General features: G+C 44.7%; 1 protein-coding gene across 2 annotated transcripts in view; it reads left to right on the top strand.

Moving 5' to 3' along the window:
* The window catches only part of LOC126293478 (natterin-3-like), a 118,481-nt gene that overhangs the window by 81,362 nt on the left and 21,089 nt on the right, over nucleotides 1-16,030 (top strand). For both annotated transcript variants that reach the window (XM_049986720.1, XM_049986721.1), the window contains exon 3: nucleotides 7,198-7,394. In XM_049986720.1, coding sequence (XP_049842677.1) covers nucleotides 7,198-7,394 — 197 coding nt within the window. The remainder of the gene's footprint in view (nucleotides 1-7,197; nucleotides 7,395-16,030) is intronic.

Below are 16,030 nucleotides of genomic sequence, written 5' to 3'. Positions count from 1 at the left end.
CACTTCCCCATATTCGATGGTTGCGTGGTAAGTTAGACTAGTCACTGAACAGCACTGCATTGAGGTGGCTGTTGTTTACATCTATGGCAATGGCCTTGCCGCAGTGGTAACACAGGTTCCCGTCAGATCACCGAAGCCCGCTCTCGGGCTGGGCTAGTACTTGGATAGGCGACCATCCGGTCTGCTGAGCGCTGTTGGCAAGCGGGGTGCACTCAGCGCTTGTGAGAGAAACTGAGGAGCTACTTGATTGAGAAGTAGCGGCTCCGGTCTCGTAAACTGACATACGGCCGGGAAAGCTGTGTGCTGACCACATGCCCCTCCATACCTGCATCAAGCGACGCTTGTGGTTGAGGATGACACGGCGGTCGGTCGGTACCGTTGGGCCTTCACTCCTGCGGAGTTTAACTTTAGTTTTTTTTTGTCTACGTCTATACGATGCAACATTTAGACACTGAAATCACATCGTCTGCGGCGATGTCACGCAAAAGTTGGTTTCTGGCGAATATTTAGAGCGTTCGTTCCACGCTGTCTTCATTCACATGCGTTTTAGTATGTTTTCCAGCATCTGGAATCAGATCTACCGTTTCTCTTAAGTGTTCTGTACCACGGATAAATGGATTTACGAGCGAGGGTATCCACGCTCCATTCACTTATCGCACGCCGCTGAAAACGTGTTGTAGATTTTTAACCCTTGCTAACCACAGCACACGATGCAGCTTTCGTATGGCGTCCACATGTTTTTGACGTTGGTGCGCATGCGCCATAACGGCTCAGAACAGTTCACGAAATGGTGAAGATCGCGTCTTGGAGAGTGCTCATGTCGATTCGGTACGTACCCCACAACATGAAATGCCGAGTTCTTTTGTTATCAGCATTTGATTGTGTGTACCTTGGCCGAGCTGTTCTAGGCGCTACAGTCTGGAAGCGCGCGACCGCTACGGTCTCGGGTTGCAATCCTGCCTCGGGCATGGGTGTGTGATGTCCTTAGGTTAGTTAGGTTTAAGTAGTTCTAAGTTCTAGGGGACTAATGACCTCAGAAGTTAAGTCCCATAGTGCTCAGAGCCATTTAACCATTTTGTGTATACCTAGCCCGGACACCGTTGTGATATAATGTTACCACATCCCATACTGTCACATTGGTTGATTGAGGGGAGGGGAGCAAACAGCGAGATCATCGGTCCCATAGGATCAGGGAAGAATAGGGAACGAAGTTGGCCGTGCTGCTTCAAAGGAACCATCCCGGGATTTGCCTGAAGCGATTTAGAGACATCACGGAAAACGAAAATGAGGATGGCCGGACGCCGGTTTAACCGCCGTCCTCCCAAATGCTTACTATCAGAATGTTCGTAGACGTACTGAAAGTAAATATCCTACGTTGAAATCACTGTTCTAGTGTTGACAACGTTTGTGCACTTTTATAAGACAGAAACGTTATATTAGCGGATAAATACTACAGCTACGGCTGCCTCGTTGTCTGGAGTGTCGGTTCCTGCTTATGCTTTCCAGTTAATATGTACTCGTACAAGATGTTATGCTTAAGTAAAAATCACTGGAATATTGTTGCTTTCTGACATCATCAGTATTTATTCATAAATGCTTGACACGTTGTACGAAGTCACTTGTTAGGAAATGCATTGTGTAAGATTTCAAGACGGGAGAAAGAACTTAATAGTTACGTTGACCAATCTCGACAACTGAATTCTTTTATGGCGTGTTTGACTCCTACAATTTAGTATTACTTATATAGCTTCCAGATTCTTGTAGAACAGGATGTAGTTCATTTGAATTTTATTGTGATTGCCTTATTTGAAATTACGTTTCAGGTATAATTTACATAATGTTTCCTGGAAATTATTATGAACATTAAATTTATGTGCCTAATAATTGATAATGAAGGTTTCAGATTTTGACAGTATGAAAACTGTTAGCTTCTTGCCTTTGTATAATTGTCGTTTGGACTATCGATGGAAAAACCAGAAAAAGTTAAAATTGAAATTTTGTTTACAAGGCAATGAAAGCATAAGCTTCTTCCTTTCACTGCAAAGTGGTTTTTGATTGATTTAAGTTAACAATTGCCATCACTAATTTTCACTGTTCAAGATCTGTGTTGCTAGATGGCTCTACATGAAAATAATATTATATCTCCAGAAAAGTACTTTTTTGGTAATCAGATATATGGAAACCATGTTTACATGTTGAATATCTAATTTAGGTCTAACAATTAAGAGTCAGGCCGAACATTTCAAGTGAAATACGAAAGTTCATACAAGCGAAGCGGGAAATTCCCCATCGCACCTACCCCCCCCCCCCCTCCCCTCCATCAAGTGGTAAGAAGGCCCGGTGGATACATCGTTAAAAATTGAACGCAGAACGAGTATGAAACAAGGAAGAAGGTGTAGCGAACTGTGAAAAAAAAGCAAAATAAAAAGAGTGAACAGTTCAAGTTGAATGTCTGCAACATCGAGCGAACTTCGTTCACAAAAGCGTCGTGGTTATGTGGTCATGGAGTATGACAGCGAAGGGGGAGATCCGTATATCTCTATGGGGCTCCAGATCATTTTTTCCCACAACATTATGAATTATCCATCCGGTAATTCACGTCTTTGTTGTCTGTATTCAAATTTGTGTCCATATCGTGATGTAACGTCCGTCTGGGAAAAGCGAGGTGTAAAGCGTACGTACCTCCTATTTCTTCTACACAAGTACAACGTGCTATGACTCGTGCGTTTTCAATTCTATGAGAGGTCTATCCAGCATCTCGCATGCTCTCACTAATCATTTCATTTAATTGCGACTGTAATACAGTGAAACGCGAAATGCGTATAAAAAAAATACAGAAATATTTAAACAGGCGGATTACGGCGTTGCGGTCGGCAACGCCTGTATAAGACATACGTGTCTGGCGCAGTTGTTAGATCGGTTACTGCTGATACAATGGCAGGTTATCAACATTTAAGTGAGTCTGAACGTGGTGTTATAGTCGGCGCACGAACGACGGGACACAGTACCTACGAGGTAGAGATGAATTAGGGATTTACCCTTACGACCATTTCACGAGTGTTCCGTCAATGTCAAGATTCCGGTAAACATCAGTTCTACGACATGGGTGCGACGGGAATACGATCCCGCATAAACGGGACCAACGACCACTGAAGAGAATCGTTCAACGTGATAGAAGTGCAGCCCTTCCGCAAATTGCTGCAGATTTCAGTGCTGGACCATCAACAAGTGTCATCGTGCGAACCATCCAACGAAACATGATCGATATCGGCTTTCGCAGCTGAAGGCCCACTCGTGTACCCTTGATGACTGCGCGACACAAAGCTTTAAGCCTCGCCTGGGCCCGTCAACGTCGACACTGGAGCGTTGATGACTGGAAAAATGTTGAATGATTCGATAAGTCTCGTTTCAAATTGTATCTAGCGGATGGACGTGTACGGGTATGGAGACAAACTCATGAATCCGTGAACGCTGCATGTCGGCAGGGGAGAGTTCAAGCTGGTAGAGGCTCTGTAATGGTGTGGGGCGTGTTCGAGTGATATGGGACCATTTATACGTCTAGATACGACTCTAAAAATTTTCAAATGTGTATGAAATCTTATGGGACGTAACTGCTAAGGTCAGCAGTCGCTAAGCTTACACACTAGTTAACCTAAAATATCCTAAGGACAAACTCACACACCCATGCCCGACGGAGCACTCAAACCTCCGCCGGGACCAATCGCACAGTCCATGACTGCAGCGCCTAGGACCGCTCGGCTAATCCCGCGCGGCAATACGACTCTTGACAGGTGAAACGTACCTAAGCATCCTTTCTGATCCCCTGCATCCATTCATATCCATTGTGCGTTCCGACGCACTTGTGCAAATTTAGCTGGGCAATGCGACATCGCTACGGTCGCAGGTTCGAATCCTGCCTCGGGCATGGATGTGTGTGATGTCCTTAGGTTAGTTAGGTTTAAGTAGTTCTAAGTTCGTGGGGAATGATGACCTCAGATGTCAAGTCCCATAATGCTCAGAGCCATTTGAACCATTTTTGAATGCGACATCTAACACGTATGGAATTGCTACAGATTGACTCCAGAAACAGTCTTCTCTGTTTCAGCTATTCCACTTGCCACCAAACTCTCCAGACATGAACATTCTTGAGCATATCTGCGATGTGTTGCAACTTGCTGTTCAGAAAAGATGTACACCCCCCCCACCCCCCCCCCCACCCCCGCTCCCACGTACTCTTATGGATTTTGGACATCTCTGACGGAAGCATTGTGTCATTTCTCTCCAGCACTACTTCAGTGGAGTCCATATCACGTGCTGTTGCAACACCTCTATGTGTTGGTGGGGCACCACACGATATTAGGCATGTGTACTAGTTTCTTTGGCTCTTCAGTGTATAATCTTCCCACGTGGTTCATATTATATTAGTGTACGAGTATATCATAACAATTGCCTACATTACAGAAGAAGGATAGAGACGTTAATGACCGTAAGGAAAGATCATAATTTTGTGTCGCACTAGGCAGTCCAATACCGTGACCACGACATCATAATCGCCGCAGTCCGCTTTATGTTGCACGTCTTGAGCTTGAATCATTCACTGTTTCTGTTTTGCTTCTTTTTTCACAGTTCTGCACACCTCCATCCTGTTGAAACCTTCCCGTCTCCTCTATATCTCTTTTGTTACGCTACCTTGCCGTCTACAATAACCTATGAAATTTACCTTCCCTTAGGATTTCTATCTCTTGCTTAATAATAACAAATAAAATCTTCCCTTTGAAATCAATTCTCTTGCTCAATCTTCGCATTCAAATTTAATTTGCTGCTTATTAAAAGTGATTTCCTGATTATTTCGAAGAAAACGTAGAATGTGTCGTCGTAGTGTTGCCCTCATTCGTTATCTGCAACAACCCAAAACTATTCCTTACCTTTTTTACTGTTACTGGATCGCCATCTGACTGCTACACCGAAGTCGGTCATGAATACACTTACTCTGTTTTACTATACTCTATTAGCTCCTGGTGGGTTCTCATAATAAGTGGCTGTATTTATTACCAAAGCTGACGTTATTCTTCAGTAGCAAAGCTGACGTTATTCTTTAATTAATCTGACCGAAGTTACGTAATTCATAGTTAATCATTTTCTTGATAACAGTTGAATTTTGCAAAGTTTGACGTTGATGGTTTTTGGGATGGATTATAATCAGTAATGCAATATTGCTGGCAAAAATTAATTACATTCTGAAAACAGACCTTCAAATATTTCCTGTTGGTAATGAAATGATTTTACAAACGTTCAAATGGGACTTACTTTTTACAGTAATAATACAAGTAGCTTTGCGCAAACATACCTTCAGTAGTCTTGAGTTTCTCAAAAAAATAATTCAGTAATATTAGTTCCTCTTATGATAATAGTTACCTGAGGTCTCTGTACACCCGTTTATAATCTCTTGTAAATCATAGCTGTTGGCTGGCAGACACACAGCTCCTCTCAACCTCTCGCTTCAGACCTGCTACCGACTCGCTTCACATCTCGCTTACTACTGACTTCCTACGAAGGCTAACGTGCGGTCTCTCCCACCAATAATGCTTTCTGGTGCAGAAAATCCCTGCTACCATTGCAAAATGTATCAATGCGCTGTCTTTCCCGATCTTTTCTTAAAATGTATCCTAACGCGGTCTCTCCTGACTTTTTTAGTTACACTACTGGCCATTAAAATTGCTACTCCAAAAAGAAATGCCGATGATAAACGGGTATTGGACAAATATATTATACTAGAACTGACATGTGATGACATTTTCACGTAATTTGGGTGCATAGATCCTGAGAAATCAGTACCCAGAACAACGACCTCTGGCCGTAATTACGGCCTTGATACGCAGGGCATTGAGCCAAGCAGAGCTCGGATGGCGTGTACAGGTACAGCTGCCCCTTGCAGCTTCAACACGATACTACAGTTCAACGAGAGTAGTGGCTGGCGTATTGTGATGAGCCAATTGCTCGGCCACCATTGACCAGACGTTTTCAGTTGGTGAGAGATCTGTAGAATGTGCTGGCCAGGGCAGCAGTCGAACATTTTCTGAGTCCGGAAAAGCCCGTACAGAACCTACAACATGCGGTAGTGCGTTATCCTGTTGAAATGTAGGGTTTCGCAGGGAACGAATGAAGGGTAGAGCCACGGGTCGTAACACATCTGAAATGTAACGTCCACTATTCAAAGTGCCGTCAATGCGAACAAGAGTTGACCGAGACGTGAAGCCAATGGCACCCCATAGCATCACGCCTGTTGATACGCCATTATGGCGATGACGAATACACGCTTCCAATATGCTTTCACCGCGATTTCACCAAACACCGATGCGATGTTCATGATGCTGTAAACAGGACCTGGATTTATCCGGAAAAATGACCTTTTGCCATTGGTGCACCCAGGTTCGTCGTTGAGTACACCATCGCAGGCGCTCCTGTCTGTGATGCAGCGTCAAGGGTAACCGCAGCGAGGGTCTCCGAGCTGATAGTCAATGCTGCTGCAGACGTCATCGAATTGTTCGTGCAGATGGTTGTTGCCTTGCAAACGTCCCCATCTGTTGAGTCAGGGGTGCATAAGTGGCTGCACGATCCGTTACAGCCATGTGGATAAGATGCCTGTCATCTCGACTGCTAGTGATACGAGGCCGTTGGGATCCAGCACGGCGTTCCGTTTTACCCTCCTGTACCCACCGATTACATGTTATGCTAACAGTCATTGGATCTCGACTGCCGCGAGCAGCAATGTCTCGATACGATAAACCGCAATCGCGATAGGCTACAATCCGACCTTTATCAAAGTCGGAAACGTGATGGCACGCATTTCTTCTCCTTCCACGAGGCACCACAACAACACCCGGCAACGCCGGTCAACTGCTGTTTGTGTGTGAGAAATCGGTTGGAAACCTTCCTCATGTCACGACGTTGTATGTGTCACCACTTGCGCCAACCTTGTGTGAATGCTGTGAAAAGCTAATCATTTGCATATCACAGCATCTCCTTCCTGTCGGTTAAATTTCGCGTCTGTACCATGTCATCTTCGTGTAGCAGTTGTAATGGCCAGTAGTGTAAATCATTTCTCACAGAGGAATTGTTACTGTAGGTTTACAATCAAATTTTTTGTTGGTTTAGTTCGGAGTGGCAGACAATTTACTGGTGTGTTTGCTTCGACAGCTTACTGCTGGCGCCAGGGCAACTACGGTAGCATCCCAGAAGGCGCGGTCCGCGCCGGTCACGACAAAGACGGCGGCCCCATCTTCGTGGGTCGCGCCTTCCACGAGGGCGACATGCTGCCAGCCAAGGTGGTCCCCAACAAGGGCGGCGCCTACGTCGCCTGGGGCGGCGGCGAACACAGCAAGGAAGAGTACGAGGTGGGTGCGTGCGCGTGGCCGAGGCTGAACCACTGCGTGGTCACACTCTGGCCGTCTACCCCGAGGCTTCAGCTGGACTCACTACGCTAACAAGGAGCCCCTCTAATGCGAGGTCGCAAGTACCGTCATTAGTGATGCTCATTTCAAAGTGTTGCGTTGGTAGGTGTCATATGAGGCTCATTCAGTAATCAAAGAAAGAAATTGGTCTGGACAAAAAAGCGTTTTTTTTTCTCCTTTCAAAATAATCCACGGGTGTACTGCCGGTCTGCAGTGGTTCCCAAGCCTTGCTAAAATTATAGCCACAGCGATTGGGTTAATCGAGATTAATCGAGCTAACGTATAGTTGTGACGTCCACGGCGGACAGAGCCTTCGCTCCGACGTCATCTCAGACGCCGTCGCAGTCTATTCCACCTCGCGACCGTTGCGCGGGGCGCGGACGGCGGAGGGAGTGTGCCGCTGGCGGAGGGTATTTAAATCGGCCACCGCCGCGACCAAACCCAGTTCCCTCTGAGCAGCCACAGCGTACGGATCTCCGTGCCGGCACGTTCCCAGGAGCTCAGTCCGTCATTTCACCTGATGATGGCGACATGTATGATCGCCGAAACATTGCGCCCGTTGGACAGTGTAGACCGGCAGTACACCCGTGATTATCAAATACGCCGGGAGAAACTGAAGAATCACATTTACGCACTTGTTCCAACAGGCTACGAGCTTATTTATTTCGGCTGCAAAGAACTCTTTATCTAGTTTGAACCAATTTCCAACAAACTTTTTCACTTCCTCGTTGTCCTCGAACCTCTTCCCACATAATACCTCCTTCAGTACACCAAACAATATGGAAATCACTAGGTGCTAAATCAGGACTGTAAGGGGGATGAGGCAGTACATCCCACCCCATTTTGTTGGTGGTTTTAAGGGTTAGTTGAGCAATATGAGGACGTGCGTTATCTTGCTGGAGAATCACACCTCTCTTCTGAGATCCGCGGCGTCTCTCTCTCTCACTTTGTTTAAAAGCAAATCCGAGTACTATTGGCTGTTCATTGTACGCTGCTCTTCGAGATAATCACAAAAAACTCGACCTTCAGCATCCCAAAACAACGTCATCATGCCTTTTCCTGCTGATGCTTCGGTAATTCAATAATTAAAGAGAGAAATTGGTCTGGAGAAAAAAGCGTTTATTTTGACAATACAATACTTTTTCTTCTTTTCAACACAATGCGCTTGAACATTTACGCACTTGTTGCAACGGGCTACAAGATTTATTATTCCGGCTGCATAGGACTCTTTAACTCCAATTTCCCACAAACGTTTTCCTTTCCTCATTGTCTTCGAACCTCTTCCCACGTAATGCCTCCTTCAGTACACCAAACAAAATCACTGGGTGCTAAATCAGGACTGTAATGGGGATGAGGCAGTACTTCCTAGCCCATTTTGTCGATGGTTTTAAGGGTTAGTTGAGCAATATGAGGAGGTGCTTTATCTTGCTGGAGAATCATACCTCTCTTCTGAGATCCACGACGTCTCTCTGTCCGCATCTCGTGGTCGTGCGGTAGCGGTCTCGCGTCCACTCCCGAGTTCCCGGGTTCGATTCCCGGCGGGGTCAGGGATTTTCTCTGCCTCGTGTTGGCTGGGTGTTGTGTGATGTCCTTAGGTTAGTTAGGTTTAAGTAGTTCTAAGTTCTAGGGGACTGATGACCATCGATGTTAAGTCCCATAGTCCCACAGTGCTCTCTCACTTTGTTTAAAAGCAAATCCGAGTACTATTGGCTGTTCATTGTACGCTGCTCTTCGAGATAATAACAAAAAACTCGACCTCCCGCATCCCCAAACGACGCCAACATGCTCTTTTCCTGCTGATGCTTGGGTTTTGAATTTTTTCTTGTCAGGTGTGTTGGTGTCCTCCCACTACATGCTTTGTCTCTTTTGATTCTGGTTCACAATAGTGAATCCAACTTCTATCACAAGTTAAAATTTTGTTGAGGAAATGCCCACCTACTCTTTCATAACGTTTCTTTAGCTCTGTGCACACTCTCAACCTTGTTTCCTTGTGTAGCCGAGTCAACTCCTTTGCTACCCATCTTGCAAATGTTTTGCCGTACTTCAGCTTGTTTGTTGTGAACTGTGCCAGTACTAACTTGAACCTCATCAACTACCATTTCCACAGTCACACGCCGGTCATCAGACTTCCAAGTGAGGGAGTTGAATCTGCATCTGGTCGGCCAGAATGGTGTTCGTCAGTCATTGAGTCGCGACCATTTTTGAACTTCTCTACCCACTTGTGAAACTTTGCAACACACTTTCTACAGTATATATTCACTGGTTTGTCGCCTTCAGCAGGTAAAAAACGAGTAACAGAATGTTGTTCAACTAATGTGGACGTTCCAAGCGGACTCACCATCTTAAAGTGTACTTTTGAGGTTAGAAACAAAACAATGTTGATACATTAGCTGAACAGGGCTTATCCCAGCAATAAAGCCATAAAATTACCAAACTTGGCCTTGTAACAGTTTTTTTTCCCGAGATCAATTTGTATTTTTAATTGTTTATAATGAGCGTCGTATCTAATCTTGGTATCTGAATCGATTGTGAGTTAGAAGCGATGAAGGAAGCTGTGTCGCAGAAGTTCAGCGAGTCTCTCTGAGCTGCGCAAGGGCACATTGGAGCAGTCAGTGTTAGGCTTTTGTAGAGTTGGGCAGTCGAAGTTTTCTTATGTTAGAATGAAGCAGTAGTAGATTAGCTGTGTTAGAATTAAGTTAAGTAGGGTTTGAGTAAGGATGCAGACAGTGTTAAGTTGTGTTAGAGTGAGGAAGCAGTGCCAATAATATGTTTCAAATTTAAACTTCCAGTTTATCAGTTTTTCATTCAACATGTAAAGGAGCAAATCTAATGCAATATCCAAGGTAAAGATAATAGTGACGTTACTGCTTTTTTTGATTATTGTTGCGTCATCGAACTAACTTGGTTATTGTATTGAAAGTTACTATATTTGAGAGGTGGAAAGGTGTATTGTTTGTATGTTAAGAAGTTTATTAAATTTAAAATCGCCCTTGAGCACTTTCTCACAGTATACGAGAAACTTACTGTTGTCATTTATGCACATATTTCATTTTCGTAACAACCTTTCAAATAGTTCAAATGGCTCTGAGCACTATGGGACTTAACATCTGAGGTCATCAGTCCCCTAGAACTTAGAACTACTTAAACCTAACTAATCTAAGGACATCACACAAATCCATGCCCGAGGCAGGATTCGAACCTGCGAGCGTAGCGGTCGTGCGGTTCCAGACTGAAGCGCCTAGAACCGCCAGGCCACACCGGCCGGCTTACCAACCTTTCTCTTAAAATTGTTTTTAATGGATTATCCAGCCAATTCTGTTCGGAAAACAGTTTGATTTGCAATTAACAGAGAACTCATTGCACCTCTCGAGTTTCTCTGCGTAGACACAGTAATTTGCAGCTTAGCACTGCGGCGCTTAAGACTGTCTGTAATGGGGCATCGTGTTAAATGCTTTCTGGAAATTTAGAAATATAATCTGCCTGTTGCCCTTCATCCATAGAAAAGGGCAAGCTGAGTTTCGCACGAGCGATGATTTGTAATACCATGCTTAGCCTGAAGAAAGTTTCCAGAATGAAATTCTCAGTCTGCAGCGGAGAGTGCGCTGATATGAAACTTCCTGGCAGATTAAAACCGTGTGCCGTCCCGATACTCGAACTCGGGACCTTTGCCTTTCCGAGTGCCGAGTTCGAGTCTCGGCGCGACACATAGTTTTAATCTGCCAGGAAGTTTCATATCAGCGCACACTCCGCTGCAGAGTGAAAATCTCATTCTGGAAACATCCCATAGACTGTGGCTAAGCCATCTCTGCGCAGTATCCTTTCTTCCAGGAGTGCTAGTTCTGCAATGTATGCAGGAGGGCTTCTGTGAAGCTTGGAAGGTAGAAGACGAGGTACTGGCGAAATTGAAGCTGTGAGGACGGGGCGTGAGTCGTGCTTGGGTAGCTCAGATGGTAGAGCACTTGCCCGCCGAGGCAAAGGAACCCAGTTCGAGTCTCGGCACGGCACACAGTTTTAATCTGCCAGGAAGTTTGTCAGGAAAGTTTATTATCTTCCAACTGAGAAACTGTTGAACGATTATTCAGAAAACAGAAGATAGTGATATTGGTCTCTAATTTTGCCGGGTTCGTTGTTTTACCTTTCTTATACAGGGTGTCCCAGCTATCTTGTCTACCCAAAATATCTCTGGAACAATGACAGCTATTGGAAAACGACTTTCACCGGTATCAATGTAGGGCTGGGGCCCATGAATGTACATATTTGGAAACATTCTAAAACGGAAGCATATGTGTTTTTTAACACACACTAATGGTTTTTTTTTTAAATGGACCTCCTATATTTTTTCTTCAGCAATCCATAGCATGACAAAGCACATACACAATGGCGTTGATTGCATCGCAATATTCCCATTACATCCCGAGATATTAAGATGCGAAGTTGACGCTTGAAACACAAGACATGCGCTGCTAGCGCACGTCCTGAGGCTCAGGCGTGAACCCCAAGCTGCCCGTAATCGCGATGTGATTGACAGGCGTAATCAAACTTCCATACTTATCAAAAGGTCTGCTGCCATCCTGCTGCGATTACGAGCAGCACGGGGTTCACGCCTGAGCCTCAGGACGTGCGCTAGCAGCGCATGTCTTGTGTTTCAAGCGTCAACTTCGCATCTTAATATCTCGGGATGTAATGGGAATATTGCGATGCAATCAACGCCATTGTGTACGTGCCTTTTCATGCTATGGATTGCTGAAGAAAAAATATAGGAGGTCCATTTTTTAAAAAAAACCATTAGTTTGTGTTAAAAAACACAAATGCTTCCGTTTTAGAATGTTTCCAAATATGTACATTCATGGGCCCCAGCCCTACATTGATACCGGTGAAAGTCGTTTTCCAATAGCTGTCATTGTTCCAGAGATATTTTGGGTGTACAAGATAGCTGGGACACCCTGTATACTGGAGTCACCTTAGCATTTTTCTTTTTTCCAGTCGCTTGCGACTTTGTGCTGGGCGACACATTCACGACAAATGAAAGCTGCTTAGGTAAGGGACCAATGTCGTAGATTACTATTTGTAAAATCGAACTGGAATTCCAGGCTGAACTGGTGATTTATGTTTCAAATCCTTTAGTTGCTTCTCTATGCCAGGTAACCTTACTTCTATATCCTCCAGCCGTACAGGAGTCTGTACAATGGTAATATGAAGGTAATTTTCCTGCGTGAACGATTTATTGAACTTGAAATTCGGCCTTCGTTTGCTATCTTCAACTGCCACGCCAAACTGGTCGACAAGGGACTGAATGGGAGACACTTTTAAAGAATTCACGTCCTCCTCCTCCTCCTCCTCCCGAACAGGCCATGAAGGCCCAAAGGTACCGACCGGCCGCCGTGCCATCCTCAGTTCTCAGGCGGATATGGGGGGGGCATGTGGTCAGCACACCGCTTCTCAGTCAAGTAGCTCCTCAGTGTAGCCTCACAAGGGCTCAGTGCACGCCGCTTGGCAACAGCGCTCGGCAGACCGGATTGTCACCCATCCAAGTGTTAGCCCAGTCAGACAGCGCTTAACTTGGGTGATCTGACGGGAATCGGCGTTACAACTGCTGCAAGGCCGGTGGCTTTAAAGAATGCGTATAGAATCATATTGGTGTTACGAGGCGATGAGAACTGATGGAACGTGATGGCATGCAGCCGAATGCTAAACGGTCTTTCGAGGAGCTTATCGTGAAACCGACTAAGCTTTTTTTATCGTGAAACCGGCGTAGCAGCAAATAGTGCGATAATATCGCACACACGAAAAAACAGATATCCAGAGAATTACAAAGAAGAAAACAGCAACCAGCCACTATCAATACTGCTATTTATTTAAGTGAATAGCGCCGTAACCGGTTTCGAACTGAAAAGTTCATCTTCAGACGGCTGTTCACAATATTTATAAGACGCACTTTACATAATTATCCGGTTTTGATATTTATGCTTCCACTGCAGCGAAATATTCTTGGTGTGTTGGTGCCACCGAAAATTCCGCGAAAATTTCTTGCGAAGTTGCAGGATTGCATTTTTCAAATATTGTATAATATATGCGGCACTTATTTGATTTGCTAATGACCATATTGTGCAAAGCAACACACACACACACCAAAAAGTATTTGCCACATGTGTTGACACAAAGATTGAAGGTTTACAAACACAACAGTCTCTTGTGCCGCATATATGTGGCTGGTTGCTGTTTTCTTCTTTGTAAGAATCAACCTACATTAATTGTATACAGCCACGGTCTCACCATGTCAGTTTTAGACAAAATAGCTTTAGATATCCAGAGGCTGAATCTGTCCACTGGTTCCAGATGGGAATTGCAATGTCACGCACTTCTCAAAACGGATCGTTTGCCGGAACTGCGTTGCTGCTACGCTCGCAGGTTCGAGTCCTGCCTAGGGCGTTATTATGTGTGATATCCCTAGGTTAGTTAGGTTTAAGTAGTTCTACATCTAGGGGACTGATGACCTCAGATGTTAAGTCCCATAGTGCGTAGAGCCATTTGAACCATTTGGCTCGTTTGCTCTAAAGGAGTATCATTTTTATACGCAGACCAGGAATCGAACAAAAGCAAGTTGTCCGCAGCTCGTGGTCGTGCGGTAGCGTTCTCGCTTCCCGCGCCCGGATTCCCGCGTTCTATTCCCGGCGGGGTCAGGGATTTTCTCTGCCTCGTGATGACTGGGTGTTGTGTGATGTCCTTAGGTTAGTTAGGTTTAAGTAGTTCTAAGTTCTAGGGGACTGATGACCATAGATGTTAATAGTGCTCAGAGCCATTTGAACCATTTTTTTGAAAACCAAGTTATTTTGACCATCTGTCGACCAGAATTTGTGTTCATACCATAGTTTTAGTTCTGTTACACTCGTTTTCCCACCCTTGCTTGCTGTGACGTAAATATTCCCTACTGTCCTTGGAAAATCGCTCGCACAAGAAAGACTTGTAAAGGAGAGAGCTCCTCCAACTTCTCATAGTACAGTAAATGCCCTTCCATCCAGTTTACCATCCAGATTAACAGTCGACATTATTGTACACGAATGCGATAATGCACTGATGTTAATTGATCTTCTTACAAATCTGTTGGTACCTCTAATTTACAGGGTTCCTCTCATATGCATTTCCTCCTCAAATCTCGTTTGGTCGGAGTTGAAAACAAAGGGGGATATGAATGATATTTTCATTGTGCAGCGGAGTGTGCGCTGATATGAAACTTCCTCGCAGATTAAAACTGTGTGCCCGACCGAGACTCGAACTCGGTACCTTTGCCTTTCACGGGCAAGTTCTCTACCAACTGAGCTATCCAAGCACGACTCACGACCCGTCTTTACAGCTTCAATTTCGCCAGTACCTCGTCTCCTACCTTCCAAACTTCACAGGTACTCTCCTGCAAACCTTGCAGAACTAGCACTCCTGGAAGAAAGGATATTGCGGAGACATGGCTTAGCCAGAGCCTGGAGGAAGTTTCCAGAATGAGATTTTCACTCTGCAGCACATCCCACACGCAGTGGCTAAGCCATGTCTCCGGAATATTTTTTTCTTTCAGGAGTGCTAGTCCTGCAAGGTTTTGCAGGAGAGCTTCTGTGAAGTTTGGAAGGTAGGAGACGAGGTACTGGCAGAAGTAAAGCTGTGAGGACGGGTCGTGAGTCGTGATCGTGTAGCTCAGATGGTGGAGCACTTGCCCGCGAAAGGCAAAGGTCCCGAGTTCGAGTCTCGGTCCGGCACACAGTTATATTCTATCAGGAAGTTTCAAAGGGGAATAAACTTGTTATGCATCATCTACAAATTCTCGAGGCGAATCCTCAGTTACCTTTGCATCGTCAACTTGACGCTTTGTTTGAAATTTAGTTACCTTACATTTTCCAGTTCTGTAGCAGTGTCTGAAATTATAAAACTATCCAAGCGGTGTAATATACGTGGCGTGGAATTTGTGCATAACGTAGGAGGTCACTATTACACACATCTTTCAAACTGTGCCGAGCGTCCTTGAAATGCGGAAATGCAAGATTCTGTAACACAAGCGTCTTGTTGTTCCTTGAATATCAGTTTTTTTTTTTTTTTTTTTTTTGTACACTGCACGGTCATATTGCTGCGGAACTATCCTAAATCTTTTGTATTTCCATCGTTTTAGCAGGACGTCTCTGGGACGACGACCGTTTACTATGGTGACAAAAATTAAAAACACCTACAGCCGTCCTTACGATTTTATTTTATTTCATTTTGTCGCTACCAGTTTCAACGCTTCATTGCGTCATCTTCAGGCTGTTTTGATGCGGTACAGGATGATTCGATCTCCATGCATAACCCATCAGTTGCCAGCATTACTGGATTCGCAGATAATGTGTCAGCACTCGAACCACCAACTGAGTTGACACCTTCCTTGAAACATTCCTGGTCATTCTGACAAAGTTTTATGAATTTATTTGTAAAAGTATAGAGAGTGGAAATTAAAATGTCCTATAGTGTCTCTCCAAGTAGGTCCGTTTGACGTCCTACCCTCCTTTACATACTGTCCCTCAAATATTCGCTTTTTTTCATTTGGCCAATTTTAGTTATTAAAT

The sequence above is a fragment of the Schistocerca gregaria genome, chromosome 10 (assembly GCF_023897955.1).
Source record: "Schistocerca gregaria isolate iqSchGreg1 chromosome 10, iqSchGreg1.2, whole genome shotgun sequence".
In the NCBI taxonomy this organism is placed as follows: domain Eukaryota; kingdom Metazoa; phylum Arthropoda; class Insecta; order Orthoptera; family Acrididae; genus Schistocerca; species Schistocerca gregaria.
This window is presented reverse-complemented; position numbering and strand designations above follow the sequence as displayed.